At 50.6% G+C, this 27714-nt stretch overlaps 1 protein-coding gene across 1 annotated transcript; it reads right to left on the bottom strand.

Annotated features, from left to right (window-relative positions):
• Positions 1-1471: 1471 nt before the first annotated feature.
• On the bottom strand, positions 1472-25958 carry CLEC19A (C-type lectin domain containing 19A). Its single transcript, XM_062180180.1, has 5 exons — positions 25871-25958; positions 13885-14050; positions 6303-6396; positions 2758-2890; positions 1472-1551 (listed from the first exon to the last, which is right to left on the bottom strand). The coding sequence occupies exons 1-5, from the start codon at positions 25956-25958 to the stop codon at positions 1472-1474; spliced, it is 561 nt and encodes a 186-aa protein (XP_062036164.1).
• Positions 25959-27714: the final 1756 nt, after the last annotated feature.

Here is a 27714-nt window from a genome sequence, read left to right as displayed (position 1 = left end):
TGTGTCCATTCAGACTGTAGTAGGTATCAGTACTTCACTCCTTGTTGTTATGTTACTATGTTGCTAGTGACGTGTTACTATGCCTGAGTAACCATCCATTGTACGGATACACCTCGTTGTGTGGATCCATCCACTTGTTGGTGGGCATTTGAGTAGTTCCCACTTTTTTGCTATTTTGAACAAGGCTTCTGTTACCATTCATAGTTGGGCACCTGCTCTCAGTTCTCTGGGGTGTATATCTAGGCGTGGAATGGCTGTGTCCTATGGTAACTCTGCTTAGCTTTTTGAGGGAGTGCCCGATGGTTTTTCACAGTGACATCACTATTTCAGCCTCCATCAGTAAGAACCGAGTTTGGGTGATTGCTCTGGTCTTGCTTCCCAAGCTCATGAGGACTTTCAAGCTCAGTCATAGGGTAACGGTGCTAACAGTGTGGGATCTTGATCCAATGAAAGCTCAGAGGTGGGGCCTGGTGGGAGGTCCTTAAGTCCTGGGGGGCGGGTCCTCAGAAGCTAATTCTCAGGAGAGGGTTGTTATGAAAGCCCAACTAATGGCCCAGCTCCCTCTCTGTGTCCTGGCTCACCACGTGATCCTCCCTCCCATACACTCCTCCACTTCCATCCACCGCCCTCACAGAGGCCACACCAATGGGACTGTCTGAACTTGGACTTGAACCTCCACACAGTGAGGTAAATCAATCTTTTCTTTTTATAGTTAGTTTCCTTGAGCATTTTGCTGTGGTAATGAAAGGCTAACACAGCGATATTTTCATTTCCCTTTGGAAAACCAATGTCCTCTGTGGGGCTGAGTGGTTCAGAACACACACACACACACACACGCAGAGTAACTTTATTTATTGATTAACATATTTTATTAAGGTAAGAGGGACTAATACAGCATCCACGGAGGATGTAGAGCCTGGTATACACTGTGAAGTGATGGCCACCATCAAGTTCATTAACGAACTACATATTTACCTCTGATCCTGGTGAGGGTACTGAAGATCCACTCTGGGCAAATTTCAAGTCTACTACATATCACCCTGAACTATGATCACTGCTGTGCATTACAACTCTAGATTATCTGATTCCAGAAAGTTTTCACCCTTTGGCCAACATCTTCCCCGGGGTATTGACTCCCACCCCTTTCTATCCCTGCGATGTCTACACTGGGCCTAGCCTCTGAGCAAGTGCCAAGATTGAATCAGGGTTGGGCATCTGACCCAAACCAGGCCAGTGGGATTCAACCCTGAATCTAGATCAACTCCTGGACTCCTGATTCTTGGGTCATTTTGACTTGGGCTTCCTGTTATGTGGCCAAGAGACAACCCTGTAGAATTAAGATTTACTTGCTCCAAATCTCTGTTTGGGATATTGGCCTCCTATGTGTGTTTTACATTTGTGTGGGGTCAACTCTCCACTAGGTACAGCTACGAGCTGATGCTGAAGCCGAGCTCAAGCGGGCAAGACTGGATCAATGAATGCTCAGAGAAGGGATCTTGCAGACAAAGGGGAACCTCTGGCCGCAGGCGTTGTCATTCCAGGACCTCAGAGCTGTGTGGGAAGAAGCAGAGAACCACAGTGAGAGTGACCCCCATCACTCTCTGGAGGAAGAGTTTTCCCAGTAGGTCTCACATCTGCACTGGTAGCCCTTTCTTGATGATACTTGACAAGGTGGCTGTCCAGCTTTCCTCTCTCCTAAGGTTGAACTTTTTAAGATTTCTTTTTTATTTGAAAGGCAGAGTTACAGAGAGAGAGAGAGAGAGATCTTCCATCTGCTGGTTCTCTCCCCAAGGGCTGAGTCAGGCTGAAACCAGGAACCTGGAACTCCATCCGGTTTTCCACATGGATGACAGTGGCCCAAGCGCTTGGGCCATCTCCTGCTGTGTTCCCAGATACATTAGCAGGGAGCTGGACTGGAAAGGGAGCAGCTAGGACTTGAACCAGTGCTCATGTGGGATGCTGGTGTTGCGGGGAGGAGGGAGTGGCTTGCTAGCTTTACTGTGCAACAATGTTCGCCCCTATAGAGCTATCTTGACTTGCCACCATGGCTGGGTGGGAAAACTTCACCTAACCCTGAGTACCAGGCTATAGGATGGCTCCCAAGGTAAAAAAAAAAAAAAAGTCATTATTCCACATCCATATCCCCTCCCCTAACCAGGAAAAGAAAAAGAAGCAAAGAGGGCATAATAGTAAAATGCTTGGACTGGAGTTTTGTAGATGTAGATTTGAAACCTAACTACTATGTTTGCGTGATGGGTGACCTTGAACAAGTTGCTCAACTTCTGTGACTCAGTTTCCTCACCTGGAAAATGCGCATAAGAGTAGTTTTATTTCTAACATAGGTGGAAGGGGTGAGGACGGCGGATAGCACGTGATAACCGTGGCATGTACACTTTGTGCACATTTTCTCTTTTCTTTATATCAACTCTGTGAGATAAACCTTAGCCCCATTTTGAAGGTGAATAATGAGACATTGCCCTTGGCTGTGTTGGTGAGAAGACCCAGAAGCACCACCCTTTGACCACTTGCTGTTCTAGTCTTTTCCTTATGTTTCTACTTCTAACGTCTTTTTATCCAAGTGAGAGTCTGCCTGCCGACAACACCCACTAACTGTTGTTAAAAATGTATTCTCTGAGAATGGCCACTCCCCAGGCACCCCCAATTGCTCTCTAAGCTGCTGAAAACATTGTCTGTCTCCCAACCATTCGTGATGCCTCCCCAGTGCCCCCGTGAGAGCCCTGGTCTTGGGGTACCCACCGCTGGTGGGCCGGTACCACATCTGCACACAGTCCTCCTCTTCTGGGCTGGCATGGATGCCATCATCCGGCTGGCTCCCATCCCAGTAGCTGTAGTCATAGGCTGAGCCGTCGGTCCACTCAAACTGCCCTTCCTGGGGGGTTCCGCCCAGAGGCAAAGAGGCAAGCCAAGGAGAGGAAGATCAGGCATTGTCCAAAGGATGGGATTCTTTTTTTTTTTTTAAAAACTGAATGTGTGATTTATTATATTTAAGAATTGGTCTATCAGGCTTAAATATGTCTGTCATAGTTAACAGCAAATGAATGCAACTTTACAAAATCAGTATTTTGATATAGTACAGGACTAAATGTGGCAACTGTGCATTGGAAAAGTAATATTTCCTCAATGCAAATATCAAATCTGCAGCACCGTTAAGAAGCTTCCACTAAAAACTCAAGCTGCAGTATTTATTACAAGCTCTACTCTGAACACAAGACTACCTAAATCAAGCATTAGAGAAAAACAGTGGAGTCATTCAGGAATAATATGTCAGATTTGGTACAGGATTAAAATACTAACTTTTGGATGGGATTCTTGTGCCTCCATAGGTGGCACCTGCTTGCAAAAGCCCTCACTTTTTTTTTTTTTTTTAAAGAAACCTTTTATTTAATGAGTACAAATTTCGTAAGTACAACTTCAGGAATACAGTGATTCTTTCCACCATACCCACCATCCCACTCCACCTCCTCCTCTCTCTCCCATTCCCAGTCTCATTCTCCATTTAGATTCCTTTTCAATTAACTTTATACACAGAAGACCCACTCTATACTTGGTAAAGATTTCTACAATTTGCACACACACACACACAATATTTTTTAAAAATCTGAGAACAAGTTTTACAGCTAATTCTGATAGTACAACTCATTGAGGTCAGAGGTCCTGCATGAGGAGTAAGTGCACAGTGACTCCTGTTGTTAACAATTAACACTCTTATGTATGACATCAGTGATCACCCGAGGCTCTTGACATGAGCTGTCAAGGCTATGGAAGCCGTTTGAGTCCACAATCTCCATATTTGGACAAGGCCATAAGAAAAGTGGAAGTTCTCCTCTTCCTTCAGAGAAAGGTACCTCCTTCTTTGATGGCCCCTTCTCTCCACTGGGGTCTCTCTCGCAGAGATCCTTCATGTAGGAGCCTTTTTTGCCGCAGTGTCTTGGCTTTCCATGCCTGAGATGCCCTCATGGGCTTTTCTGATCTGATTGCTACGACCACTACCACTGTTATTAGCTGCTGTTTGCAGAGGGCTTATCATATGCCATGCTGGGCACATTACTCATTTTCTTCTCACCAGCTTACAGAGCAGGCATTGCCAACTTTATTTTAGAGAGGAGAAAGCTGACACTCGGAAGGGTCTACCTAAATTGATACAGCTAATACAGCATTAATGCTGGGATTCAAACTCCATTGCCCAGAATACTAATGCTACACCTCACCAGTGGATGGGTCATTCTTCATCTCTTTTATTTTTGTCCAAATAGTCTGTTTTTCTTGCCTGATGTAGAACCACTGTGGAATTGCAAGAAAAGTCCTGTTGGCAATTTGATTAGTGTTGCAATAAATGTGCAAATTAACTGTGGGAAGCACTGTATCTTTGTAACATCCAGAATGAAGAGCCATTTCTCTCTGAATTCAAGGTCTTAGAAAAGCAGCCTTGTAAACACTGATGATTATGGAGCTCATCTCGTATAATGAGTGTAGTGTATATTTCTGAGACACACAGGCGGGGGTTGGGGAAGGAGAGAGTAGGGGAGGGGGGAGAGGGAGGAGGGGAGAGATCAGAGCTGGAGATCCCGTCTCCAATCACTTCCTGTGACCTGGACCAGTCGTTTCACCTCTCTGAGCCTCAGTTTCCAAGCCTGTACAAGGAGTCTATATCTACTTCGGAGAGCTGCTGTGAGGGTTGGATGGATTAAAGCTCGTGACGGACTTGCCACAGCGCCCCCCACAGGGTGCCCAGCCCTGAAAAAAATAAAAAAGCTCTTTTTCTGGCGCCCCAATCGGGACTAGAACACAGGATTAGAACCCAGGGTGCCAGCGCCGCAGGCAGAGGACTAGCCTAGAGAGCCACGGCGCCATGCCTGCATGGGAGACAGGAGGAAGCACCTGGCTCCTGGCTTCAGATTGGCGCAGCGCACCGGCCATAGCAGTCATTTGGGGGGGTGAACCAACGGAAGGAAGACCTTTCTCTCTGTCTCTCTCTCACTGTCTAACTCTGCCTGTCAAAAAAAAGTTGCTATTGTCAATAGAAATTGTGGGGTTTTAAAGAGGTACAACTTCATACGATTCTTGCCAAATCTATTGATTAGAAAACTGTCTGCTGTTACCTTTGCTGCTTTAACAGTAATGTCCACCATCCCTGAATTCTCAGTGTGCCAAGCAGCACGCCAGCTCTTTACATATGTTACTGCATCTATTTTTCACAACAGGCACTCTTGTCATTATTATCCCCTTTGACAGACAGAGAAACTGAGACCCAGAGAGAGGTAAAGCTGCCTAAAGTCCCCTACCAGCCTTTAAGTGGCAAGGGGCATTTATGTGAAACGCAGACTCAGCATATAGTCTGCCCAGGGAAAGTCTATGGACAAAATCTCCAGATGGAATTTGCTGGGAGGCTGCCTAGGGGATATGATCCAAGTCACTCTCTTCAGCCTTATTCTCCACCGTAACTCCACCCAGCTGCCACTGTAACTCTGCCTACATGATCCTCAGCTTCCTCGAATGTGCCAAGGTCTCCCCCACCCCAGAGCTTCGACCCACGCTGTTCCCTGCACCGGGGATGATGTTCTACTTCTGGTTGACGTCCATCTACCCATTAGACACTGGCTTGAAATGTTTATTTTACCCAGCGACGCTGTGGCTTCCACGGAAGTGCTTGCTGCTCCGATCACCTTCCAGAGAACCCACTTGATTGACAGCTCGGCTTTCCTGCCTCCTTGGCGTCACCACCTGGTGTTGGAACTGCCATTACATTCACCGTGAGAAGGAGCTTCCTGCAGGCTGCTCCCAGTGTGACTCAGCATGACTCAGCATGACTCAGCATGACTCAGGGGTACCCGTGCTGGTCCATTCCCGGCCAACGCAGGAGCCTTTGAATGTGCACCCCTCGCTTTGGGGCTCCCCAGGGGCCTCACCAAGCAGTGACCCGAGACTCTTCAGGCCCAGTCCTATCGGCCCTCTTGGTGCGCACGTCTCAGACACACAGTTTCCCTAAGGCCTCACCCACTCCTCGTGCCCCTTCCTCGTGCTCCGGTCATAGACGTTTCCCCTCAAACGCCTCTTGCATCCCCAATCGCACTTTGTTGTTGGCGTTTTGGAGAAACCACGGCAAAGCAGTTGCCTTCTCTGACCAAGAAATGCGTTCCCATCACATCCCTGAGCCCTAGCCACTCCTACCGTGTCTTGTTTCTCTCCCCAGGCTCGGTGCAGAGCAGTGACCTGGTTCCTGTGGGAAAGTTCAGCACATCAATGGGGAATCTTGATTTGTGCTTAGGCCCCTGCTTCCTCACCTGTCTGTGATCATGAAGGCCTGTCCAGATGTCGGCTGGGATGCCAGGAACACAGCTGTTGACAAGGTCGTACACAAAGACGTTCTCCTCCCAGCTGTAAGACACGGAGCAGCAGGTTTTAGGATGACATGGAAAACTGAAAGCAATCCTTGTTAAACTTCTGGAAATATCTATAAGACTGAATTTGCATTATAACAGCAACTATTTTTTATTTTTATTTTTGCCAGGCAGAGTTAGACAGTGAGAGAGAGAGACAGAGAGAAAGGTCTTCCTTTTTCTGTTGGTTCACCCTCCAAGTGGCTGCTACGGCCGGTGCGCTGTGCCGATCCGAAGCCAAGGGCCAGGTACTTCCTCCTGGTCTCCCATGCGGGTGCAGGGCCCAAGGACCTGGGCCATCCTCCACTGCCCTCCCGGGCCACAGCAGAGAGCTGGACTGGAAGAGGAGCAACCGGGACAGAATCCGGTGCCCCGACCAGGACTAGAACCTGGGGTGCCGGCGCCGCAGGCAGAGGATTAGCCAAGTGAGCCACGGCACCGGCCTATAACAGCAACTTGAAAGTTGGATTATAATTGCATCAACTCAGAGTTCAAAGAACTAATAATAGCAATAGCAAATAATACAGGAAAATGACTTGGTTCTAGGCTCTGGGTTAAATCTTCATGTATTTTCTTTTCTTACATAAGAAGCAGACAAACATACAGAAAGAGAGAGAGAGAGAGAGAGAGAGAGAGAGAGAGAGAGGCAGGGGAGAGTTCCAATCTACTGGTTCATTCCCCTCAAATGCATGCAGCAGCTGGGTTAAATGCCCACTCCATCTGCTTTATTTTTTACTTTTACTTTTTGTTTTAAAGATGTATTTTATTTATTTGAAAGACAGAGTTACAGAGAGAGGTAGAAGAGAGAGAGAGAGAGGTCCTCCATCTGCTGGTTCACTCCCCAGATGGCCTCAACGAACAGAGCTGCGCCAATTCAAAGCCAGAAGCCAGGAGCTTCTTCCGGGTCTCCCACATCGGTGCAGGGACCCAAGGATGTGGGCCATCTTCTACTGCTTTCCCAGGCCACAGCAGAGAGCTGGATTGGAAGAGGAGCAGCCGGGACTAAAACTGGCGCTTTTGTGGGATGCCGGCGCTTCTATCCAGGGCATTAACCTGCTGTTCCACAGTGCCGGCCCCTTTTACTTTTATTTTTAAAGATTTATTTTATTTATTTAAAAGGTGGAGTGACAGAGAGGGATCGAGAGAGATCTTCCATCTGCTGGGTCACCTCCCAAATAGCCATACCTGGGGCTGAACCAGACTGAAGCCAGGAGCCAGGAACTCCATGTGAGTCACCCACATGACCATCTTCTGCTGATTCCCCAGGTGCATTAGCAGGGAACTGGGTTGGAAGCAGAGCAGCTGGGACAGGAATCAGCACTCCAGTATGGGATGTCAGAGTGGCAAGCAGTGGCTTAACCTTCTGCACCACAAGGCGGGCTCCACGTGCTTTTATTTTTTAATGAGGTCACCTGTATGTAGCTGTCTGTACCTGGTCATCTCTGGGTTTAAACCAAACCAGCTCAAAGATGGACTCAGCATTGCTATTCAACCCTAAACATTTAAATCCATCTCAAAAACACTGGTAAAGCAGGTGGATTATATTGAAGATATCACAAAGAGACAATGAAAGGGGTTTCCATTGCCTGCACACACCACTTAACGCACACACCACTTAACGAACATCTCCACCAAACGTGCTTGCTCTCTCCCAAAGGCCCTTTCCACACTACCCGTCCTTACACACCTGTCTCATCTAGCCTTTTCTCACACTCTGCCTCTAACATATTTCCTGTTTCTCTGGGAAACTCAACTGCAGGTTTGAACTCCCAGTGCCCACTCGGCCTTGTGGTCAACAGCCCACCTTCCTTAGAGCCCCCTTCCCATAGTGTCTTCTTGGGGGATTCTCTTTCTCTATTTCAAAGAGCTTATCAAATGATTCACTCAACAAAAGACTCATTAGAGGACCCTGAGGACAGTCCACAGCTAAAACACCAAAGAAATAGAGGTGGAGGGAGGGATGGATGGATGGACGGACAGTTAAACAGACACATACAGGCTTTCACCATTGAAATCTTTCCCGAGCCCTTATTTCATGCCAGATACTATGCTTAATACTTTATATATGCATGAATTCATTTCATCTTCACACCAGACATGCACTGGGGCAGACACTACTGTTGTCTATCCTATAGCCATTCCTAATCTGTTTACCATTGTCTACCTTATAACCTAGGGAAGCTAGATTTTATTTTCCCAGTTCCCTTTGCAGCTAACATTGGCCATGTGCTCAAGTTTGATGAATTCAATATAAGAGAACACTTCAGTTGATTAGATATAGGGGCATCTTTGAAATGCTCTCCTCTGTGGTGAGTGGAGACGGCCCTAGTCTCCACCACTGTGCTTCCTCTGGTCGCAGCTACATGTAGACACCAAATTTGGAGCTGCTGTGTTGGAAACCTTGGAGGAATGATGAGCTAACTCCTCACCCAGTGCCCTGATTTCATTCATCCTGGAAAGGTCATTTGCAGGAGTTGGAAGAGCGAGGAAGGGTTATGAAAACAAATGGACAAGGGGTAGGCACACTCCATCAAATCCTTCAATCACAGATGGACAGATCCAACTGGACAAGCGATTCCTGTTATTGGCTTCTACCTACCACTAACAGGTGGACTTCAGTTTGTGCAAAGAAGCTATTATAAAATAAAAATAATAAGCCCTAGACTTAGCACCTAACCAATAACTCATTTCAAGGCAGAGCTATGCTGAAGTTCCCTTTATGGTGCAAAAAGATCTATCTGCTCCTATTAGTTTCTTCCAAATGACTGCTTTCCAAAAGATGCCACCTTGTCTAAAACCCTCTCATTAGATTTCCTTTTGCTTGAGGCATTGGTAGCAAACCAAAGCACATACATTTCCTCTCCTCTTGTTTGCGGATGACTCTGCTGATCTAGTCCATGTTAGCAGCACTTAGAAGCCTTCCCAACACAGTGCTCCAGGAAGTCGAGTGCAGAGTTGTTTATCAGATACTATTGGGGCTGAGGAGGAAAGGGGCGGGAGTGGGGGTTGAAGCAAGCTTGCATGCCCTCTGGAACGCTAAGAAAAACTGGGCCTCTTTGAGAGACTGAGAATGACAGTGAACGAAAATGATAACGGCTGACATTACTGAAGTTCAAGTTAGGTAAGCACTGTCTAAGAACTTTGGATACACCGACACCCACAACTTTTTAGAGGTCAGCGTGATTACTGCTACAGTGAGAATGATTCGTCACTTGGTCAAGATCGTGCATCCGTGAAGCAGTGGAGCTGGGGCTCGGGTCTCGGACTGCCTGCCTCTCCTGCTCCTGACCAGTGCCCCCAATGTCCCCACTGGTGTCTTCATTTGCAACACTGACTTGTCCTCATCCTCTGGTCCTTCCAGATCCTGATCCAGGGCTGATTTCCCCAGGAAACCTCCCTCCAATGTCCTCGAATCAATCCTTGCTTATCTGCAGCCCAAAGCCCCCTTCCCCTCTGCGGCTGGCTGGTTGGTTTAATTCTCCGTTTCTCCAGGGCCAGCCCTGCAGAGACCCCACAGGCTGATGTCATGTCTCATTTCTATTGGGCATCTTCTCCCAGGCTGTCACCAGGCGCTAATCAATGCTGGTGCTTTGGAAGCGTGTGTTCTGCCTGAAATGAGGGCAATGAAATTTCTGGGGACAAGGTATTCTTCAGTCCAATGGGTTTTTGACCTTGATCCTATCCAGCTGGGTAAGTAGTGATGTCCCCAAATGCCTCTCTCATGCACAGTTTTGTTGCTCCTAGCTCAACTGCTCATGCATTTTCAACAGTCATCTGGTAGACCAGCAGCCTCGTCATTTTATCATCCTCTTTGTTCAATGGCACCTGTTTGGACAACTCTGAATATTTTATTGCCTTTCTCCCATGTCTGATCAAAATAACTGAGAAATAGAAAGGCCCAAGCAAAGATCAAATGAAAATTCAGTTCAGCAGTCATTTGAGAGAAAGATGGAAAATATTAGGGAAGCTGGAAGTAGGAGAATCCTAAACCCCAATCAGATGTTGCAGGCACATAAGCTAATTGTGTTTAGTTCTTAGTGGAAAAAGCAAAATGCAAACGCATGGAGAAGTGCTCTGTTGAACTGGATGGTGCCTCAGAGCCAGGATGAAGGCAGGTGTACTGCTTAGCTTTATGAGACCTGAGCGCCACACATACCAGCCAAATGTGTTCTAATTCAACTCTTCTACGTGCTCTCAGGAAAGCAAATGGGGAACAGCCTGTATAAGAGAGAAAAATTGGTCTAAGTGCTTAAGACGCCTGCATCCCATATGTGTTGAATTGTCTGCATCCCATATTGGATTGCCCGGCTTTGACTCCCAGCTCTGCTCCCGATTCTGGCTTCCGGCTGATACAGACCCTGGGAAGCCATGGTGATAACTCAAATGCTTGGGTCCCTGCCACCACATGGGAGATCCAGATTGACTTCCAAGCCCTGAGGGTTAGCCCTGGCCCAGCAGCTCCTCTCCCTCCACTGTTGTGGGCATTTGGGGAGAGAACCAGTATATGGAAGCGCTCTCTCTCGCTCTCTCTCTCTCTCTCTCTTTCGCTCTCAAATAAATAGATGTAAAGAAAAGAGAGTGGGAGGGGGGAATAAGTTGGTGTCAGGGAAAGAGGGATGGCAGGAGAGGAGAAGACCGGAAAAAAGTAAAGTTGTGTCGGAAAGAACAGGAATTTCTGGAAAACTCCTGAATTTGCCAGGAATCCTTTCTGATGCAAAGAACAAGGAGGCAGGTTGGGTTGACCTCCCTGTGGGCTGGCTGAAGTGAAATCTTGATTTGGAATCATTTTTATATATTTACCCTTTTATAAGGGAGGTCTCCAGAACCGTTTGCAGAAAATGTATATTATGGAAAAACTATGTATGGATTTCAAAACTTTTTTTGCACCAAAATAAACTTATCGTTCAATCGCACTTCACCTTCTTACATTTCATTTTCCTCTATAAGCTCATTGGTCCATCTCTGTAAGTGCTCGTCCCGTACTGTGTTCCTTTCTGTCACAGGAGATTTGGCCCCTAAGGAATGCCTTTCCTAGTTTTCCACGTGTAGGGCGTCAAATCACAGTGAACCCATACTGAGACACACAGTCAACGCTGGTCCCACGCCTGTGTGAGGGAGAGGTCTGAAGGACCACTTCCTGGTGAACAGTAGAGGGAGCTCTAACCCAGGGTCCAACCTCCAGCTCTCCATCCGTTTGCAGAAGGCTACAGATTCCCGGGTCTGGAATCCCCTAGGGAAGTGGCCCCCGTAAGCTCTTTTATTCTAATATGGTGCTCCCTTCTTCAGTTTTTTTTTTTTTTTTTTTTTTGAAATCTCAGGATTCCTGTTCAGGTTGGAGGCCTCAGTTGCTGGGCCCCAGCGGCGCCACATTCAAGACACTGTGTCAGCTTCCTGCCAGCTAATGGGAGGCACTGGTGAGCCTCCTGGGGGGGGGGGGGGGGGGGGGGGAAGGAGGGAGAAGCTTGGAGGTCTCTGGCAGGGGCTGCCTCTACTTTGTGGCTCCAGCTCCCAGACAGAATGGTCTAGCCTCCAGCTTAGGGCTGGAACTGGCTTTGTGTTTCTGTGTGTCTCTACCTCACTACGTCCTCTTTAAGTTCTGAGCTTCCGTCATGTGTGTGTGTATAAATCTGTCTTAAATACCCATCGTGGCTATTTTCCTGGTCAGACCTTGTCTCGGCATATTCTTCAACTCCATGGAGAATACAGTGGAGAGAGTTTGATCTCTCTGTTGGATAATAGATGGGTGTGAATTCAAGACTCATCTAGGAGCTAAGACCCAGGACAACTTCTCTATTCTCAACAAAACTCAGTGACTCTAAAACATAAAGGAAAACCCCTCTTGCTCTCTTTCTATCTCTGAGAATCTTGAAGAACACACAAGAAGCCCGCAGGGAAGTCAGACGGAAAAACATGCAGTACATGGGGATGAATGAAGATCGCCAGGAGAGAGGGGGCATGAGGACATCGAGGTGCCGGGGCCACAGGCTACTTCAGTAAAGAGATCCTTGGTGATTGAGGCGGCCATTGTGGCTGTGAAGGACCCTTATGGGGGAGAGGGACAAGAAACTAGGCCTGGGCAGATATCAGGGGCTTCTTAAGAGGTTAGATGTTCCCCAGAGTCCAGCGGGCAGGACGTTCTCTGGGAAGGAAAAGTCAATCCCCTTCAGATAACCTCTGGGCATGCCCAGAGCAGAGTTGCCACTCCCCTTCGGAGAATCTCAGCACTCTCCTCAGCACTCTCCTCAGCTGGTTCCCTCAGCACTCTCCTCAGCACTCTCCTCAGCACTCTCCTCAGCTGGTTCCCTCAGCACTCTCCTCAGCACTCTCCTCAGCTGGTTCCCTCAGCACTCTCCTCAGCACTCTCCGGTATGCTAATTGTCCCTCCGAACCAGCCAATCCCGTGCCACCTCTGCATTCCATATGCTAATTCGTTGCCTATATAACCTGTGTGAAACTGCCGCTCGGGGCTCCTCACTGCCTGAGGTGGGGGCCCGTTTGCGCAAACGTTCAATAAAAACCTCGTGCTTTTTGCATCAACTGGTCTGGATCTTTGGGCGTCCTCCCGAGCAAGTGGGCATCTCTGCAACTGAGAGGTCCAACAGCTGGAGCCCGAGAGACACACAGCACTATGGGAGCAGGACTTGGAGGGGGAACTGTGCAATCTGATCACTCAGGTTCAAAACCCATTTCTCCCGTGTAATAGCTGTGTCATTTTGAACAAACTACTCACGTTTTCAGAGCCAAGGGTTCTTGAACTGTAAAATAAGGCTATCCACCTGCTATGGTTTGAAGGTTTGCGATGTGGTGATGTATGTGACATGCTCAACAAATCAATGCCAGTCATGTTTCCTTACACTATATTCTACATATGCCCAGTTGTATCACAGGGTCTAGCTCCCTGTGATATGGAGAAAAAATTGGCTCTTAGCGGGATGGATCTTTCTGCATGTTCTTAGCTACTGCTGCTAAACACTTTGCTATCTACTGTCAAAGATAATTTAACTGAGAAATTGGGCTGGTTAAAAAGTAGCTTCAGTGGAAGGCATTTGGTAAAGCAGTTAAGACATTGCTTGGGATCTGCATATCCCATATCGGAGCCCCTGGGTTGAGTCCCAGATCCTCTGCTTCCAATCTAAATTTCTGCTATTCACATCGTGGGAGGTGGCTAATGTGGCTTAAGCATCTGGGGTCCCTGCCACCCCCATAGGAGACTTGGATTAAGTTCCTGGATCCTGGCTTCAACCCAGCCCAGGCTTGACTGTTGTGAGCATTTGGAGAGAGAGAGAATCAGTGGGTAGAAGGTTCTCTCTCTCTCTCTGTGTCCCTCTGCCTTTCAAATAAAAACAAATAAATAAAATTTAAAAAGTGAAAAAAGAAAAGCCAGTAGCTTCAGTTACCAGAGAGAAACGTTGGTGGGAAATGCCGTTCTCCACTCCCTTGTCCAGGAGGTGCTTGGTTGGACCATGGGGGGCTGAAGAGCTCTCACCTGTGGATGGAGGCCAGTTTGGCAGACCTCCTGCCGATGGAGAACTCGGAACAGTGCAGGTCGGCCTCCGCCCAGGTCTTGTTCAGCGGGAAGAAGCGATAGCAGTGGCCTTGGAACTCCATCCAGAACAGGGGGCAGAGGGGAGCCCGGGGCAGCTCTGCAATGGCTGGGGACAGAGAGGAGACGGGCCGGGAGTGGGGTGGTGGAAGGCGGGCTGGGAGTGGGGTGGGGGAAGGTGGGCCGGAAGTGGGGTGGGGGAAGGAGGCCCGGCTCACGTTGTTTCCACAGCTTTTCCCATATCCAGGGACGTAAAAAAGTTTACTGAAAATGGAATTCAAATATACATTTATTTTGCTACAAAAAATTGAAAATCCATGCATTCAAAGATCAAAAAGTATGTATTCTTAAGATGCTATGCATGGATTGGAAAATCTTTTGCACTAACAAAAAATGTATGTTTCAATTCCATTTGCTGCCGACATGTTAGAGTCCCCTTATATTTTCAAGAAAACACGTCCTATCATAACAAATGCAACTCTACGCTTGAGGTTAAAACACACCCACGCACACACACACACACTCACGCACACGCACACACACACGCATGCCTAAATTTCAGAAAATAACAAAAGTCATATATGCTCGGCTTGGAACATTTGGAAATCATTAGTGCTTTGGCTCACTTTTCCTCATGTCAGGTTTGTATGTGATGAGTTATAGATGCAATTGCTATTACACTGTAGTATAAATACAAATCTGTGTTCTGATTTTCCAAAATTAAAGAGTGTAAGTATCTCCCCCTTGCCATTCTACATTTTTGTAAACATTATTTTAAATATCTCTTGACTACGCTCCTGAGTGGCACTCCTGGAGTTTATTTAATCAGTTTCTTATTTTTGGATAATTAGATTGCTTCCTTTTTTAAAAAAAAAACCATTACAATAATTCTGAGATGAACAGCTTTGTGCATAAAGCTTTTTTGGCATTTCTGATGATTTTCTGAAGAGAGGTTTTTCAGGCTGATACAATTTGCTAAATTGTCTGCTGAAAGCAATTTATACTCCCACGGCCACAGCTGAGAGTGCCTGTCTTGCTCTGCCCTTGGCTGGCTCTGAGTATCATCCCTTCCATGGCAATCTTCGCAAATGTTACACGCAAGGAAGGGTGTCTCATTTCGATTTGTATTTCTAGGCTCTCTGTGGAGGAGTGCCCATTTTCCCATGGGTATACCGGCAGGCTGGAGACAAGACTATTTATATCTCTGGCCCATTGAACTACGGGGGTTCAGGGTTTGTGGTTAATTCGGAAAAGGAGCGTATTAGAAAAATCTGTGTTTGCGACACTGAAACTCTCCAGTCTCAGCCCCTCTGAGATGCATTCTTAGGAGATGCTTTTTTGGGAAACCACGACACCAGATGATTTCTGGGAGAGCCAGGCAGGCTGAGAACCCTTCTCGCTGTGAGCTGGCCGGTCCATTCTGGAGCAGGCAGCGGTGAACCCGGTTAGAAGGGGGTTGCCACTTGTGGGTCCCACCCCGGATCTGTGCTCCCTCCGTCTGCCCTGCTTGTTATGAAACCAAACTAGCTGATCCCCGGGGTCACCTTGGTGGTCCCTAGGGGTGTGCGATCTTTGCTTTCAAGGCCACTGCAGTGGTTGGCTGGGTTTGTGGAAGAATGAAGCAGTGGATGGGCCGTGCTGTGTTGTAGCAGGTAAAGCCGCTGCCTGCAGTGCCAAAATCTCATATGGACGCTGGTTCGAGTCCTGGCTGCTCCACTTCCAATCCAGTTCTCTGCTATGGCCTGGGAAAGCAGCAGAAGATGACCCAAGTGTTTGGGCCCCTGCACCTGTGTGGGAGATCGAAAGGAGTGCCAAGTTTTGGATTGGCGCAGCTCCGGCCATTGCAGCCATTTGGGTAGTGAACCAGTGGATGAAAGGCCTTTCTCTCTGTCTCTCTCTCTGTAACTCTGCCTTTCAAAGAAATAAATGAATCTTTCTTTTATTTTTTAAAAAGATTTATTTATTTATTTGAAAGTCAGAATTACACAGAGAGAAGGAGAGGCAGAGTGAGAGGTCTTCCATCGGCTGGTTCACTCCCCAATTGGCCACAACGGTTGGAGCTTCGCCGATCTGAAGCCAGGAGCCAAGAGCTTCCTCCAGGTCTCTCATGCAGGCGCAGGGGCCCAGGTGCTTGGGCCATTTTCTACTGCTTTCCCAGGTCATAGCAGAGAGCTGGATCAGAAGTGGAGCAACCGGGACTCGAACCGGCGCCCATATGGGATGCTGGCACTGCAGGTGGCAGCTTCACCCTCTATGCCACAGTGCCGGCCCCAAATAAACAAATCTTAAAAAATAAACCAGTGGACAACATCCCTAGAGCATTGCAGTGGTCTAAGCACATTCAGGGAAACTGAGGCTTGAACAGGTTAAGTGACTTGCCCAAAGCATCCTCCAGATCAGTGGTGGGGTAGGGATTTGGGTGCAGGCCCCATGACTCCAAGGTCTTTGCTTCCAAAGTCCCTGTGCTTCACGGTGGCACGTCAACAGCAGGGAGCATGACCAGCGGTCTCTATAGCACTGCTCCCCAGGGTTTCTGGACCAATTCATTGGGCCAAATATAGTCATGGAGTGCCTGGCTTATATAGATTGTACCCTAATAGCAGGATTATCAATGATCTGATAGGGTTTGTGGACCTGAATGCAATTCATGTAAATCGTGCAAAGCCCCAAGTGTGCACGTGTGTGTATGCATGTCTATGTATGCGCATGCGTGTCCATGTCCATGTTCATGTCTCTGTGATTTTTCTGGAGAAAGAAAAGCACGGGAGAGCCATGCAAGGCAGGCAGTTTGCAAGGCACGCTGTCCAGGACTGGTCAGAGCCACGAGGCTTTCCCTTGTGAATGCTAATCAGCCCTGGAGAACCTCACCCCTCCTGGTCCATCCTGGCCAACTCTCTCTCAGTTCACGCCGGTATCCAAACTGGAGTCAACTGGTTAAGGATTTGCTCACTTGACCCTCTCCTGTAGCACAAAGGTCAGGAGCTCTGCTTGTGGAGTTGGGGAGCACAGTGGCCGAGGCCTGTCCTTGTCCCTCCCTGGGCCTCAGGCTCCTCCCTTCTCAGTGGAGAGCATCTTGATCCCGAAGGACTTGGTGTCCAATGAGGCCTGGAGGACTCCTTGTAAGGCTGAGGGTGGCCGAGCTCTTTGGGCTTTCTGGCACCACCTGCTACACAGAGACTGAACTGAATCCCTCCCTGGGGTCTGAACTGAATCCCTCCCTGGGGTCTACATTTGTAGCAACTTCCGCCTTAGCAAGGATGGGAAACAACAAACCATTCTCATCCTCTTCCCTCTGGCAACCCCTGCCTCGGCTCGGAACCAAGGACATTGATTGGTGAAAACTTGTCTAAGTTTGTCCAGGCGTGGCTGGCTGGGATGATTCACTACTGACCCCCTTTCCCGCCCCCACCCACCCTCAAATGACTTGGCATCCTGATTACTTACATTACAGAGAGAAGGGGGGTGATCCGCTCACCCTAGCGAGTCCAGAACTATCCCAGTTGTAAAACCAAAGGTCTCATATCCTAGGCACCCTCAGTTTCCAGCAAACGGGAATGGTGGTTTGCCCTCAAGCAGCGTGGGAGGATTTGGACCTCAGGGCCACTGGGCAATGCCTGGAGGTACTGTTGTCACAGACGGAGATGGATGCTACTGGCAATAAGTGCGCAGAGACCCGAGACTGTGATAAACATCCACAACAGAGAGTAACCTGACCCCAAATGCCAGTGGCATCCAGATTGAGAAACCCTATCCCAGTGGAGAGCAGAATCCCCAAATATAAAATAATCCCTCATGGCAACAACACCCTGATCGCATCTCACTGCACTGTCCGGGGGTCTCCACTGCTCACCCCTCTTTCTCTCTGCTCCCAGTTTGCTCAAACTCCTGCATTTCTCAAGCACATGCCCGGGCCTTGCAGATACTGCCCATGGCCTGCGTGCAGCCAGGCCCTGTTTCTTCTCCAAGTCTCGGCTGCACAGTGACTTCTCCAGGGAGGGCAGAGAGGAGCTCCCACAGCCTCGTCGCTCTGCCCTTCACACAGCCTTGTCAGTCCCTGTGCAGGGCTGGCGCTCTGGCCCCCATCAACGTCTGCACTGATGATCTCCCCCACCCGGCGCCTTGGCGCACAGTACGTGCATGGGAGTTAGTATTGAATGGATGGCTGCACGTAGGGAATCAGATACCACGTCTTGGGGAATCGGTGCACAGGCTGTGTGCCCTGCCCACGTGTCCTGATGCCGCTGACCCTGGCAAGTCCTGACACTGGGATGGCAATTTCTGGAGTTTCCTAAGCAAGCATTGAAGGCGAATGGCCTTCTGTGGGTTTGCGGGAAAGGACAACGCCAGCATGCCCCTGGGAGCTTCCTCAAAATGCAGATTCTCAGGCCCCCAGGCCCACACATTTAGAATCTGAAGTTTAACAAGGGTCCCAGGTGATTCTAGCACGTGTGAAAATGTGGGAAGCACCGGCCTACACAGTGCCAGACTGAAAGATGGCCGGCCCCTGTGCAATCAGCCATCGGGTCGTTCATTCTCTCCCCTAGTAGGGAGTGGGGAAGAGAAACTAACAATGAAATGAAGGGAGCTGGGTGGGGAGAGGAGGGGGGAAGGGTCCTTGGTCCTAAAGCCTGACGGGTGTTTCACAGGAAGCTGCTCCCAAGCCCCCAGGGTGGAAACCCAGCACCCTCTCCTCCCAGCTGCCGGTCCCAGCCCAGGCTCTGGATGCCTGGGGTGAAACACACCAGAAAATGGGGCTAGGACAGGTCACTGCTCCATTACTCCCCTTTCCACCTGGGCAGGCAAAGGCAGCCTGGAATTAGCAGGACCTGGGTGGGGGCAGGAAGGAGCTGGGCTTGCGCTGCCCTGGGGATTTAACTCCTGCCTGCCTCTGGGACTTTGGGAACTGGGAACCCGGCCCCAGCCCGGCTCCCTCGTCTCTTGCAGAGGGCTGTGGATAGCTTTGGAGGTGCACGGTCAGGGAATGATGACAACCCAGTAGCCAGAGCTAGCCCCAGGGAGCACGCACTAGCCAGAGCTAGCCCCAGGGAGCACGCACTAGCCGGAGCTAGCCCCAGGGAGCACGCACTAGCCAGAGCTAGCCCCAGGGAGCACGCACTAGCCAGAGCAAGCCCCAGGGAGCATGCATTGTGTGCTTTTGACACAAGGCATCTGCAAAAAGTCACGACAAGAAAAGCCATGCGTGGACTTCAGGGATTTTTTTTTTTTTTTGCACCAAAATAAATTCCATGTCCCATGAGCTGTTTGAAGTACTCTTGGATTTTTTTCATTTTTTTTTTTATAGAGGAAATGACTCTTTGTTTGTTTGTTTTTTGACAGGCAGAGTGGACAGTGAGAGAGAGAGACAGAGAGAAAGGTCTTCCTTTGCCATTGGTTCACCCTCCAATGGCTGCTGCGGCTGGCGCACTGCGGCTGGCGCACTGCGGCCGGTGCACCGCGCTGTTCCGATGGCAGGAGCCAGGTGCTTCTCCTGGTCTCCCATGGGGTGCAGGGCCCAAGGACCTGGGCCATCCTCCACTGCACTCCCTGGCCACAGCAGAGAGCTGGCCTGGAAGAGGGGCAACCAGGACAGAATCCGGCGCCCCGACCAGGACTAGAACCCAGTGTGCCGGCGCCGCCTATTATTATTAGCCTATTGAGCTGTGGCACTGGCCGGATTTTTTTTTTTTCATTTTATCAGCACACAACCTACGAGGGAAGTACTACTGTCACACCCCCGCCCCCACCCTTTACACACGAAGAAACCACAGCACAGAGAGGCTGACTAACGTGCTCAAGGTCACACAGCTTGTAATTGGCAGAGCTGGGACTTGAAGCCAGGCCGTGCGGCTCCAGCCCTCAGGACTCGCACTGCATTTCAAGCCATTCCCTTGTGCCCCACTCCCTTGTCGATTCCACTAAGTACTACAGCAGCCCCTGGCTGGTGGCAGGCAGTTGGCTCCATGTGGGGTTGACAGTGGCAAACTCTGTCATTGTGACTTCTGCCCTAACAGGTCATGCCGTCTGCGAGGACCACGAGCAAGAGACATAAGCATAGAAATCAAAATGTCGTTCGTTTGCCCTCTGTGGGTGTGTGCCAGGCGAGGACCTGAGGACGAGGTGGCCAAGGAGTTCTGTCGTTTGCTCCCGCCTTTCCTCTCCCGAGTAGAGTGGGTGACTGCCCCTCCCTGTCTTCATGGAGTCGGCGGGGTGACGAGAGCCCGGCAGGCCCCTTTTCCGGACTGGGGAAATACAGGGTGCTGTCACAGGGCACTCAGACCCAGAGATCCAGGGGGCTTCCTAGAGGAGTGAGGCCTCAATTCAGACAGCTGGGAGGAGAAGTCAGGGAAAGAGCATTCTAGGGGAGGGCAGAGCATCTGCCTAGGGCAAAGGCCTGGGGGTGGGAGACAGAATGGAGCCCCGGGAGAGCTGGAAACGGTTTGGTTGGGAATCTGAGCGCGAGGGAGGGGGAGAGGTGGGGCTGGTGGGGGGTGGGAGGGGAAGGAGAAGGCAAGGACATGCTGGGGTGGGGGGGATACACAGGGGTTGTTGCTCTGGAAACCAGGAGACCAAACTTCATGGTCTTTTAGCTCAGTTAGCAGCGCCAAAAGCCCACAAGTCCCCCAACCCTGGAGAGAGCTCTGAGTTTGTTAGGGAAAGAAAACACAGCAGTGGGATTCAGGGCTCTCCCTCCACCTCCTCCCTTTTAAAAAGAATAAATTGCCACCTTCCTACTCACTCTGGCTGCTCAGTCCCCTGGTCCCCCCACTCCCAGCCGCCCACAGATGCACTCCCCACTCTGCATCCTGCCCTGTTCAGCCTTGAGGCTCAGCCAGGGGAGGGGGTGGGGAGGCTCCGGGGCCACAGTGGTCTGCCCAGTCCCTGTTCTGGGCCCTGGGTGCTTGCAGCGGGCCTGGAGGACACACTGTCACCCTCATCACCCACCCCGCTGCCAGACTGCCCTGGCTCAGAGAGCGGACAACACAAGGTGCAGAAGCAAAAGCACCGGACGATGTCTGGCCTTGCTCGTTAGGTGCTCGGAAGTGACTCCTGGAGACTAAACTATAGGCGGTGTTAGTATCAGCCCCATTTCACAGATGAGGAAGCTGAGGTTCCAGAGGGTAAGAACCTTGCTCCCAGGATTAGCAAGGGGTTGCGATTCAGGTCTAACGACTACCCGGAAAGTCCTCAACACTACAGCAAATACCTTGCTCTTGGCTTTATCATTTGCAAAATAAGGATATTGAACACCAAATGTAATGATTAATTAATTAAGCAAGTTGGTCATTGATTCCTGGAGGCCTTTTTGGCTTGGAGTCTGTGGCCTTAAGTTGCGGAGTCTGGATGGAGGAACGTACATGTGTGGCGACAGTGAGCATGCGCGAAGACAGGTTCTCGATGCTCTGTGACCACAGAGGTGGAGCGGGTGTGGGCCAGAGTGTCCAAGGGACGGTCCAGGAGGGGGTCTGCTCCAGGGGTTCCCCAGGCCTCTGGGCTCTGGTTAAAGGGCTCGGATGCCGGCATCAGATAGCCCCTGCTGGAAACTCAGCTTTATAGTTCATTTTCTTCACCTTTACTGGGGGCGTGAGAGCAGTGCCCGGCTCCTAGTAAACATTAGATACGATGGCAGCAGAGAGAGCCTGGGACCCGGGGCCTTCCAAATGCCGGCTTTTGGAGGGAAGAAGAAAAGACCACAGAACTTTTGCTTATTCCCCATCTACACGCCCTGGAGCCCTGCAGAAACAGGCCCTGAGTTCTAAATGCTTTTCTGGAATTGCTTTGCTGTGGGGAGTTCTAGGCTCAGGCTCTGGGGAGAGGGATGCTTTTGTTGCTTGAAGAATTACAGAACAGCAATAACTTAGGCACGGTGCCCGCCACTGCCCCAAGCATTTTACACTTGCTACTCCGCTTAAACAATACAATCAAAGGCAAGTTCACGGAACAGGTGTTGGGAACAGGCGCTCATCTGGTGAAATCCTTGCAAGTCTCTCGATGGGGTCTACAGAGATTTTGCTTATTTCTACAGCAAACTTGGGGGTGTGGATGAGTTGTGCTATTTGCATATATTTGCATATCCAAAGGGTAGGCTATAAAAGGTCTGCTGCAGAGGGGTGAGTGACTTGTTCTGTTTTGCTCCAAAAGGTAGAGGAAAAAGGCCAGGCCTACCCTCCAATGGGAGGGCTTTTGGGTGTGCAAGGGCCCATGGAGACACACAGTGTCATGCTCACTCACACTGTCTGGGTTGAAACCCCTGTCCTCCAGTCTACAGGGTTTATCTGCTCCACCTCCAGCTGAGCTTTCTGCCCGGCTGGTAGCCTGGGGAGCAGCAGAACGGCTACTTGGACCAGTAATGACCTTGACCAGGTCAGCTGGCCTCCGTAGTCCGTTTCTGCAGTGGTGATGCGGAAAACCTTGGGCTGGATGGGTTTCCAGGACCCTTCTTTCCAACTCTGAGACCGACAAGGCTGCCAGGTTAGGTGTGGCCTCAGTCCCCTTCTGCGTGAACCAAGCGTGAGGCCTGCGGATGGATGGATGGACATCTGAGGTTCCTGTCTGTGATGAAGCCATTTGTCACTGCCGGAAACTGCCCTGGCCAATTCTACTGCAACATCGCCAAGCTTGGGGCCAGAAGTGGTAAAGGCGCTAGCTCTCATTTTTCAAGTCGTGCTGCGTGCAAAGCACTTCACCTGCAGGATTTCTGTGAAGATCCCCGAAGCCTAGGTAGGCACCCTCTGACCCACTTTCTGCAGGAGAAAACTTGAGGCTCAGAGAGGCACTGTGGGCAACAAAAGTTAATGAGAGAGAGGTCGCTTCCCTGCACTCAGAGCCAGCCTCAGCCCCTTCCCACGCACACTGGGCACAAAGGCAGGGGCTTGGGCTACACAGGGAAGCCTTCGAACACATTTCGTCTACCTTCTCTCTGGGGGAGAGGGGAACCAAGGCCCAAGAGCAAGGTCGCAAAGACACTGTCGTGGGCTGGAAGTCTCCTTCTCAGTGTGACGGTGTTGGGAGGCACGGCCTTTGGAGGTAAGTAGGTGTGGATGTGACATGAGAGTTTTATTATTATTGCCATTATGGAAAAGGAAGAGAGGGGCTGGCATCGCGGTGCAGTGGGTTACACTGCCGCTTGTGACGCCGGCATCCCGTGTTGGAGCACCAGTTTGAGTCCTGGATGCCCCACTTCCATCCAGCTTCCTGCTGATACAACTAGGAAAGCAGAGTTGAAAGTTGAAAGGCAGAGAGAGATAGAGAGAGAGAGATAGAAGGGTCTTCCACTCACTGGTTCACTCCCCAGATGGCTACAATGGCCGGAGCTGTGCTGATCCAAAGCCAAGAGCCAGGAGCCAGGAGCCAGGAGCCAGGAGCTTCTTCCGGGTCTCCCACATGGGTGCAGGGGCCCAAGACTTGGGCCATCTTCTGCTGCTTTCCCAGGCCACAGCAGAGAGCTGGATTGGAAGTGGAGCAGCCGGAACTCAAACCGGTGCCCATACAGGATGCTGGCACAGCAGGCAGGGGCTTTACCCGCTACGCCACAGCGCTGGCCCCGATGAAGATCTTTTGCTCTCTCTGATTCTCCCTGCCCCCCTCTCTTTCTGTCACTCTGCCTTTCAAACAAATAAGAGAAAATAAGAAGAAAAGGAAGAGAGAGCAGTGCTCTCTATCTGTGTCATATGAGCCACCGCCATGTGCGCGTCAGGAGGATGGCCCTCACCAGAGCCCGGATGTGCTGGTTTCCTCTCTTGCACCTCCAGCCTCCATGACTGTGAGCCACAGGTGTCTGCAGCTGAAGCCCAGGCCCTGGGAGTTTGCTGACTTGTGCACTCAGAGCTTCTGCAGCGCTGAAGCCCTTGTTGAGCTCGCGTGAACTACGCCTTCCCCTCACCCTTACTATGGGGGTTGTCAGATTAAAAAAAAAAAAAGAAAGAAAGAAAAAAGAATGCCAGTAAAATTTGAATTTCAGGGGCCAGCGCTGTGGCGTAGTAGGCTAAGCCTCCACCTGCAGTGCCGGCATCCCATGTGGGTGCTGGTTTGTGTCCCAGCTGCTCCTCTTCCGATCCAGCTCTCTGCTGTGGCCTGGGAAAGCAGTAGAAGATGGCCCAAGTGCTTGGTCCCCTGCACCTGCATGGAAGACCCAGAAGAAGCTCCTGGCTCCTGATTGGCCCAGCTCCAGGCATTGCGGCCATTTAGGGAGCGAACCAGCACCTGAAAGACCTTTCTCTCTGTCTCTCCCTCTCTGTCTGTAACTCTGCTTCCCAAATAAATAAATAAAAAAATCTAAAAACATAATTTGAATTTCAGATAAACAACAAATAATTTTTATTATAAGGATGCCCTGTGCCATCTTGGGGACACACTTACACTAAAAAAGGATTTACTGGTATTTATTTACTGGTATTTTATCTAGCAACTCTGTTTGAATTCACTCCCACACTGTAACAGCCCAATAACTGTGGCCTGATGAGAATTTCCATCTAGGTATTTCATTATTAGCTTTAATTTAGTGAGGATAAAAAGTAGTATTTCTGCCACAGGGTTACTGTGAGGATTGAGTAAGTACAGACATGGAAAGCACTTAGAATTGTCCCTGGCCCATGCAAAGGGCTACATAAGTCATGGAGACTGACACTGATAGCTCTATAGACGGCTCTGTAACAGTACAAGCAGAGGGAGCTTGTACGGTTGAGGTGCCTGAGCCCCCTATCAGAGGACCCGGGTTTGATTCCTGGCTCTGGCTCCTGACTCCAGTTTCCTGCCAGTGCAGACCCTGGGAGGCGGCAGTGATGGCTCGAGAGGCTGGGTCCCTGCCATCCGTGTGGGAGACCTGCACTGAGTTCTGAGTACCTGGCTTCAGACGGGCCCAGCCCCAGCCACTGCAGACATCTGTGGAGTAAAACAGAGGATGGAAGTGCGCTCTCTTGTTCTCTCTCTCTCTCCTGGCTGCGGCCAGTGCATCACGCTGATCCGAAGCCAGGAGCCAGGTGCTTCTCCTGGTCTCCCATGCGGGTGCAGGGCCCAAGGACTTGGGCCATCCTCCACTGCCTTCCCGGGCCATAGCAGAGAGCTGGCCTGGAAGAGGGGCAACCTGGATAGAATCTGGCTCCCCAACAGGGACTAGAACCCAGTGTGCCAATGCCGCAAGGCGGAGGATTAGCCTGTTAAGCTACGGCGCCAGCCTTTTTTTTTTTTTTTTTTTCTGCCTCTTAAATAGAAAATACCTATGTGTTTTCAGACAATGTTTGAAAAGATCCCAGAAGAAATAAGGAGGTTGCAGGATTCAACCCCCTCTGCACCCGAGGTGGGGGTCCCCTGGAGCCAGCACCCCGGCCTCCCTTTCCCAAAGCAGAAGATGTGCCTGGTCCTCTACATGGGACACTGGGAGGCCACAGGCTTGAGACTGATGGCTCCCCAATTCTGGAGACACCCCATACAACCCACAGGGCTGGGAGTCACGAACCAGACCTCCAGGAAGGCCACCCAAGGGACAGCTGTGTCCTCTTCATGTCTGAACTCCAGGGTGAGGGTAGGGGGCCCAGATTCCAAACCCAAACACAAGAATACGATTTGCAGAGTGGCGCGTGGTGCTGGCACTGTGCCAAGCATTGCGCCCGCGTCATCTCGCTGCCCCTGCGCAGCAGCCCCCCCAGAGTGCTCTCTCAACCTCCACTTTCCAGGGAAGCTCAGAGGAACTTGTCTGGGCCACAGAGCTTGAAACCTACAAAAGCGGGACTTATACTCTAGGCTTCTGGGGCCTGGGTCTAGGTCAGTGTCTGCGATGGGGCCTGCGGGACGGAACACTGCCAGGAGGCTCAGTCGGTGTCCTCCAACACCCCTGTGGCCAGGCAGGCAGCGGCCCAGGCAGCCAGGCCTCACACTCAAGCCCGTGGAGCTTTCCTCCTCTGCACCTGCTCCCAACCTCCGCCCCCGTGCTCACCTGGGCTGATATTGATGTCCGTTGGTGGAAAGGCCCGCGCAGACAGAAGCGTCAGGGAGGCCATGGTCCACAGCCCCCACCTCTGCATCCTGAGCCCTGAGAAACCACGGCGCAGCCTGGGAGGAGGACAAGGGGCTCTGTGGCCGGAGCTTGGGTCCACAACTGCCCTCCCAGGTTCAGGCGGGGCCTGTCGGGAGCTGGGACAGACAGGGTGGACCCCAGTCCCCCCCTCCTCCTCCCCGTGTCTCCTCCCCTCCACTCTGCCCTGCTGGAGACAGCTCAGAATGACAGCTGAGAGCTAAGCAGCCCCAGGTCGGCTCCCCTCCCGAGCCCTTAGCTTCCGGCCCTGCTTCTAAGCTGCTCCGGGCCTGCGGCAGCCGAGTCGTGCTCTGGGACTCAGTTTCTGCCTCTGTGAGATGGGATAATAATGGAGCCCACATCCCAGGCCGACGCAGGATCCACTGCATCTCTGCGTTTGCCAGATGGTAAAACAGGAGTCAGCCTTGGGTACAGAGCACTCCTGGGCCATCAGGTACCAAGGGGCCCACAGTTCTGAAGTCTAAAAATTTGTGGTCAGGGTGCAAAATCGGGGGATGTCTGGGCTGATATTGTGGCCCGGTGAGCTAAGCTGCTGCCTGTGGCGCAGGTATCTCATATTGGATTGCTGGTTGGAGTCCTGGCTGCACTGCTTCTGACCCAGCTCCCTGCTAATGCTCCTGGGAAAGCGGCAGAGGATGCCCCAGTCCCTGCCACCCATGTAGGAGACCCGGATGGAGTTCCAGACTCTTGGATTTGCCCTGACCCAACCCTGGTTCCTGAGACCATTTGGTGAGTGAACCAGCAGATGGAAGATCTTTGTCTCTATCTCTTCCTTTCTCTCTCATTCTGCCTTTCAAATAAATAAATACATCTTTTTAAAAAAATGACATCAGGAGACCTGGGGAGATTTTAGGAGATTTTTGGTTTTCTGTGAAACTGAAGATCTGGTAGGATTTGATTCTCACTCCCACAGCACAGCAATTGCAAGGAGCTGAGAAAGAGCGCCCCCTTCAGGTGATGCCTGCAAGTGTCAGTTTCCCGGGGGGAGGTCCAGGTAAGTCAGCCTCCTCCCCTATCCCATCACCCCCCAGGCTGTCCTGGTCTCAGGGTCCCTCAGGGATGTCAAAAGCGGATGTCCGTAGAAGGTTCCATGCAGAGTGTGACATGGAGTAGGTACTCAGCCAACAGCAGGGAATGTCACCATCAGTGCACAGCTCTGTCGAGGGGTTGCTTCGGCTTAAATGCTTTTAAATCTGCAGACATTTCATAGGGCTCTCGTCCCCGGCATACAGAATGCATTTTTTTGAAATATACTTTTAAAAAATATTTATTTATTTATTTATTTATTTGAAAGTCAGAATTACAGAGAAGGAAAGAGAGAGAGAGGTCTTCCACCCGTTGGTTCACTCCCCAGTTGGTCACAACAGCCGGAGCTGCGCCAATCCGAAGCCAGGAGCCAGGAGCTTCTTCCAGGTCTCCCATGCAGGTGTAGGGGCCCAAGGACTTGGGCCATCTTCTACTGCTTTCCCAGGCCACAGCAGAGAGCTGGGTCAGAAGTGGAGCAGCCAGGACTCGAACCGGTGCCCATATGGGATGCCGGCACTGGAGGCAGCAGCTTTACCCACTACGCCACAGCGCCGACCCCTAGAATGCATCTTTCTAAAAGCCAGAATTGCTTTATCTTTCACATCCTGTGGCCTTAGGGGAGTCACTGCTTCTCCGAGCCTCAGTGTGTCCCTCTATAAAATGGGGGCTACAATGCGTCCCCACTGCCCCAAGGAGAGGAAACACAGCTGTTCCTTCAC

This window comes from Lepus europaeus, chromosome 21, assembly GCF_033115175.1.
Source record: "Lepus europaeus isolate LE1 chromosome 21, mLepTim1.pri, whole genome shotgun sequence".
NCBI lineage: Eukaryota > Metazoa > Chordata > Mammalia > Lagomorpha > Leporidae > Lepus > Lepus europaeus.
This window is presented reverse-complemented; position numbering and strand designations above follow the sequence as displayed.

Excerpts from the sequence above, each read along its gene's own strand:
- CLEC19A (XM_062180180.1), bottom strand. The coding sequence starts at position 25,958 with ATGCAGAGGTGGGGGCTGTGGACCATGGCCTCCCTGACGCTTCTGTCT. Across the intron at positions 14,051-25,870 it reads GGACATCAATATCAGCCCAG|CCATTGCAGAGCTGCCCCGG; the intron begins GTGAGCACGGGG and ends CTCTGTCCCCAG. Across the intron at positions 1,552-2,757 it reads GTGGTACCGGCCCACCAGCG|CTCTGAGGTCCTGGAATGAC; the intron begins GTGGGTACCCCA and ends CTTCCCACACAG.